Source organism: Belonocnema kinseyi, chromosome 2, assembly GCF_010883055.1.
Source record: "Belonocnema kinseyi isolate 2016_QV_RU_SX_M_011 chromosome 2, B_treatae_v1, whole genome shotgun sequence".
Lineage (NCBI taxonomy): Eukaryota > Metazoa > Arthropoda > Insecta > Hymenoptera > Cynipidae > Belonocnema > Belonocnema kinseyi.
The window spans coordinates 39349545-39355723 of NC_046658.1; the positions used below are offsets into that span (position 1 = coordinate 39349545).

Here is a 6179-nt window from a genome sequence, read left to right on the forward strand (position 1 = left end):
ATCCATATATATATATATATATGGATGCAAATTTAGGATTTTATTTGTTACGTTCAGTGAATGTTAGATGCAATGTATTTCAAAGTTGTTATCAGTCACACATTTTTTTAGATCTTAAAAGTAAATTTTCTCGAGTGTAAAGATAAAACTAATTTTACTTTCATCTACATTCATGAATTTACTCGCAATTTAAATAGTTAATATGCCTTTTGGAAATGTTAATGTTGTGCTGTAATGTTGAATAAAAAAATAATTAAATCAAATGTTTCCAGGTCACTGAAGATGGTATCTGCGCCATGCAGTTATATATATTATGAAATGTTCGTCTCGATTCATGCCTTTTAATGGGAGTATGAGCCAGTGTCTAAGGACTGCCTTAATTGTCTTGAGTTCCACAACTGGTGCAAAATGCCACCAAAGCAGAGAAAAATAGCTATTATGGGTTACAGATCAGTAGGTGCGTTGTCAGTGATTTTATCTTGAATGTTTTTGTCTTCATAAATCTCGTTTGGACTACTTCGAAACCATATTTTTCAAGGGTCAAAGTTTAAACTCTGATTTTTTTAAATTATAGAAACTTGATTTACTGTACGTTTAGTTATATAAGAAAATTGAGCTGAAGGTTAGAAATTAAGAAACCGTGTTGGGAAAGTTGTTCCAAAAATAACTATTTAAGAGTCTCAGTAACTTCATAAAAAAACTGAATACGGTTACTGTTTAAAGTTTGAAAATAAGGTACATTTAGATGCTACTTTTTATACTCAAATTTTTTTTATTTTTCAATAATTTCGACATTTGCTTGAAATGATTGGTTGTTTTTTTTACAGGAAAATCGTCTCTTAGTATACAGTTCGTCGAGGGACAATTTGTGGACTCGTATGATCCCACTATTGAAAATAGTAAGAAAAGAAGTACCTGTATCATCTTGCACGCAACTTCACAGATATCTAATTCCACCGTTAGTATTTCCCGCATGCTCTGTCAGAGGTTCACGCTGTAACATCCAGTAACTTTGTAAATAGCTTCTAATCTTATGGTTTTGTCTTATCACGCCGGTGAAGGAAACGTGAATAAAGGTGTAAAGCTCACGGATTTTTAACGAGTTTGCTGACAAAATCTTTATTGTTTTATTTCGGAAAATTCATTCAACCTTTCGGCTTTTTAATTGAAAAATTCAAATCTTGTTAATGATATCATAATTTATTAAAATTCTGAACCTTTTTTTTAAAAACTTCATAACTTTACAGTATTTTACACAGTATAACATGTTCTTTCGATAGAATTCTCAAAAGCTAATAAGTATTTTGAATTTGAATTGATAACTTCAAAATCGTTTTTTTTTTTTTTTAATTTAGCTTCTAATCTAGTCCCATATTCCTGCTTCATTCATTCAAAAATAATAGTATTCCTCCATTTTCTAGCACCCAATCAGCTACGTTGTTATTTTCAGATTTTGATGTATATTTTGCAGCATTCTGAAAGTAGAAACACTTGAAAAATGCTAAGTAGTTTTTAAGTGGGGAGATGGTGAATACATTCTACAGCATTTATAAACATCACATTTAAATAAACTTTAATTTTTGTTACAGCTTTCACAAAAACCACGCGTATCAATAGCCAAGATTATGAACTTAAATTGGTGGACACAGCTGGTCAAGACGAGTACAGTATATTTCCCACCCAGTACTCAATGGACATCCATGGCTATGTCCTAGTATATAGTATAACTAGTGCAAAAAGTTTTGAAGTTGTGCAAATCATTTATGATAAATTGCTAGATATTACAGGAAAAGTCCAGTAAGTCTCTTTTTATCTCATTCTGCATATTATCATATATTTAAAAATATTCAAGGCTTGTCCAATAGCGATATCGTGTACACCTCAATTCAAAAGATATTAAGCAATTTAAGTATTTTAGAGAAATCAAACGAGTTCAAGGGGAATTCTGAAGTAGTCACCCTGCCGATGAAAACGCACTGAAAAAGCAATAAAACGACACTGTTCAGTGCCTGCTCAGTGCTTTCTCTTTAGCACTACCGTTACCGCTAGTTTTCTATACCTGGGTTCCCCTTCAGGTGTCCATTTAAATTTTTAAAAGGCTATTTTTACCCAATAAATCTAGTCTCTGAGGTCTTTGAAAAGGTATGTTAATAGTGTATACTACAGTGTTAGTGAAAATCGGTGTGCCTATGATCAGCTGAAAGGGATTAAAAATCAAAATATAAAACTTGTAAAATTTTGAAATTATCTACGAGAAGGTTAGAAATTCAAGATCTGCGGGTTTCGATTATTTCAGATATCTAACATTTTCTTTGGGATATTTAAAATTGGAATGAATATAACGTTTCTCGTAAATGTTAATCTTAAGCAGCCACTGAAACGACACTGACCAAAAAGTCACAAAGTTATGACATGTATATAGATTATGGCGGAGTGAAAATGCTAAAATGGTGTTTTCTGCATGCCTCGGTCGAAATTACGTATGTTCAACATAAATTTTCAGGTAGAAAGCCTAAGATTTGTGCATTGGTAAGATTACACACACGTCTTCTATAAAAGCGGGAGCAAAATACTTTATTGTGCACACCGATGCATGTCCGCCAGCCAGCAGAGTCGCGAACAGCGGTCACTAATAAACGTGCGAACGGCAGCCAATGAAGCGCCTTACGTATCGCATGCGTAGTAGCGCAGGGTGCACGTATTGGGAGCACTCCGTATAACCTCAAAGTTGCTTGTTTAGAATTTATCAGTGTTTTTTTTTGTGTCAGTGAATATAAGTTCAAAAGTGATATCAACTATTTAAAAAAGTATAACTATGTTTGGATTTTCATATGTATTTGATGACTACCCCCGACCAGTAGCACTCGCACCGCTCGTGCTTGCAAATGTCGAGGCAGACATCAAAAAAATGTTTCGCAATATTTGCAACCTAGAAAAGTCAGTGAGAGAGAGAGAAACATTTACAAAATCCAAAGCATAGTGAGTATCCCAAAGAGCCGCTGAAGTGAGAAACAAAAGTTAAACATGACTGCACAACAGGCCACCTGGAACATGATTGTATTGTTTATAATAATTAAAAATGTAATTAGTGAACGTACTTTCGACCGTCTATACAGAAAAATAGTATACACCACATGGACAGGAGGTTGAAAGCTCTGAACTGCGCGAAATGATGCCCTCGGGCATCATGGTATACAGGGCAGGAATTTCGAACTTCCTGTCCTTGTAGTGGAATGGAATCTTCTAATCAGCTTAAGGTGGGTTATGAACCACCAAGCGCAACAGCTTTAAGTACTTAGGGAACCTTTTTCTCTAGAGGTACCTAGAGGTTAGTGTTCACTGAATGGGCCGCCAAGGTTCTTCCAGAGTGCGAGGCGGGAATCGAACCCGCGAGCCGACGGAGTGAGACCAAAGTCTACGCTTTAGCCGTCACGTTCATCGTCCCACTTCCTGCCCTTGTAGTGTAATATACGATTTCAGTAGTTGAGGGCGCTATGTATCAAGCGTACCTGTCCGCGTATTATGAAATCGCATAACCACTGAAAATGTTTTATTAGATCCTAAAAAAGATAAGCCACATGAAAATGTTGACAACGATTTCTAACGATATTTTTAAACTGTCGAGTAAGTTTTTGTGTCAGATTTTGATTTTTACAGTTTAGTGAGACCCAGGGTAACATAACCGCACTTAAGTTATGAACAACTACGAATCAAAATGTTTACTGCGATGGTCCAATTAAAAGATGTTTTGTGAGTTGCGACATAGAGATTTTCATTATGAAAATTAAGAAAAAAGAACCTACAATAAATCCGGTCAGTTTTATTGTTTTGGAGCTATGTTTACATTCATTATGAAATAATATTTAAATGACGTGCCCAGAATGAATAACTTTATTTTACTACTACAACGAAAATAATAATTGAGATAAACTATGCAAGAAGTCGTTAAGCGCTCCAAACCGCATAGAAGTATTGTCCATTCAAGAAAATCAATCGATGGAAACAAAATTGGTCGAAACTTAAAACAAAATATACCTTCGTATTTGTGTTGACGCAGTCGACAATTTTTTTTCAGTAAACTTTTTCATTACCCGTTTTATTGTATATCCCTTTTTCTTAGTTTTCAGAATGAACCTCTAGTATTGTAGTAAACATTTCGTTTCGTACTTGTTCATAACTTGTTTCTCAAATAGCCTATTCTCTAATCGGGCAAACACACAACTATCAACTTGAAACATGACCACCATCCGAACGAAACACGAAGTAAGGATATGTTACTCATGATTCTCACTCATATGTAAAAATCAAAATCTATTTGACTCTCAAAGCTTTTAAAATACACTGGTACAAGGTAAGTACGATCGACGGCGCCCTCAACGGCTGATACCAATCCCATTAATCGACTCTAACAATTTACCGGCGTACCAAGCTACATAATTATTGAGAAATTCAATTCGAAATATTTTGTAGGTTAAACTTCAAAAATTTCCTATGGCAAATGATTTAGTTTTTGGTTGAGTTGTTGCATGAATTTTAAATAACATATTTTTTAAATATTGCATAACCGAAGGCATAAGCTGCGCGGAGCATATCGATTCTGAAGGGTTCGTGGGTCTAAATGTCTAGCGGGAGGTTTCACGTCGAGGATGACTGTACACTCGATGGTCGGGCACCGAATGTCTACTTTAAACCGTAACGATTGGAAATTTTCACAAATATTGACCCAGTGAGGTGGAGTTGTCTGGTGGTATATATACTGATGCTAAAGAACTGAAAAGAAACTTTAACATTGAGGAAGATTCGTGGGAAGGCCTCTGTTTCAGCATGGCATTTAAAATAAACGCTTAGAGCAGTATGTTATACCCCATTGCTACGGAACTTAAATGAAGCAGCCTAAAAGAAAAGAAAAATTATAAATTGAGTTAAATGTAAAATCTGACATACTTAAGACCATGTAAAAAAGACCTCAGTGATGTTGAGAAGATCTTTTATTAAATTATCTTGTCGGTGTTTATCCGAATGCTCTCCTCATCAGGAAACAGGAATCCAATGTCAAAAAAATAGGTCCTTAGATTTAACACTGGCTCAATCAGAATTCCATATTTTCCAGCGACTATTTAAAAAAGTACACATTCTAGACTTAATTTCACTATGAAAAAAAATGTATTTGAAAATATGCAACAACCCCATTATTAGATTCTGCAAGTTTTTAAGCCAAAATTGTTCACTTCTACACACTTTTAATTTTACAATGATTAACTATCCAGAACTATACTTTTCAATTTTAATTTCAAAATTAATGATAAATAATCAAGATAGTTGAAATCGAATGTTTTTAAGTTAAATCATTCAAAACTAGACTATAAAAAACTATCAGTACTTTTTAATAAATAATCTAATATTATGATGGAACCAGGCCTATCCGTTGGCCGACAAGTGTTGCCACATCCGTCCTGTTCCACGAAAGAATTGGGTTTTATGGAGAAATTCATTATTCATCAAAAATAATAATGATCCCGTTAAGTTCAATTCAAGAAGCTAATACTCAAATTCTTTGATGTTTAATTGATATTTCAAAAATGATTAAGTTCATTAAATTCTACAAAAATTATTTATAAAAATATGTTTTAAAAGTGCTATATATCGTTGTATTCTATATAATAATATATGTGTTACAATCTAAGGGATATATATGGATGTATTATATAGAATATAGCTATATACAGGGTGTCTCAGGGTTAATTGTACGGATTTAGAAAAATCAGTTGAAGTTTTTTACTTGTAAAATATTTAAGCTGGATCAATCTGGAGCTCTGTATAAACAGTCGTGTGTGCGTGAGCGAAAGTTCAACATTGTGTAGTGGCAGCTATTCTCCGTCACTAACCCCACCTTGGCACTTGTTTCGATAACGCTGCGTTAGACTCCCGTTTACGCGCGCACGTGTGTTCATACCACGATCCTGATTGGTCCAACCTACATGTTTTATAACACAAAAATTAAAACTTCAACTTATTTTTGAAATAGGAATTTTCAGTTTATTTTTATGTACCTATATAAGTTCGTATTAGTATACACCTGAATAACACTACTAAAACATTTAAAAAATAATTTGTTGTGGAATTTAATGAGTTTGACATTTCTTAAATATGTATTAGGGGCCATTCACAAAATACGTGAT

At 33.9% G+C, this 6179-nt stretch overlaps 1 protein-coding gene across 3 annotated transcripts in view; it reads left to right on the forward strand.

The window, feature by feature from the left end:
* The window catches only part of LOC117167297 (GTP-binding protein Rheb homolog), a 15581-nt gene that overhangs the window by 777 nt on the left and 8625 nt on the right, over positions 1–6179 (forward strand). For all 3 annotated transcript variants that reach the window (XM_033352125.1, XM_033352123.1, XM_033352124.1), the window contains exons 2-4: positions 273–457; positions 828–899; positions 1590–1797. In XM_033352125.1, the coding sequence (XP_033208016.1) occupies positions 409–457; positions 828–899; positions 1590–1797 (329 nt within the window). In that variant the 5' untranslated portion in view covers positions 273–408. The remainder of the gene's footprint in view (positions 1–272; positions 458–827; positions 900–1589; positions 1798–6179) is intronic.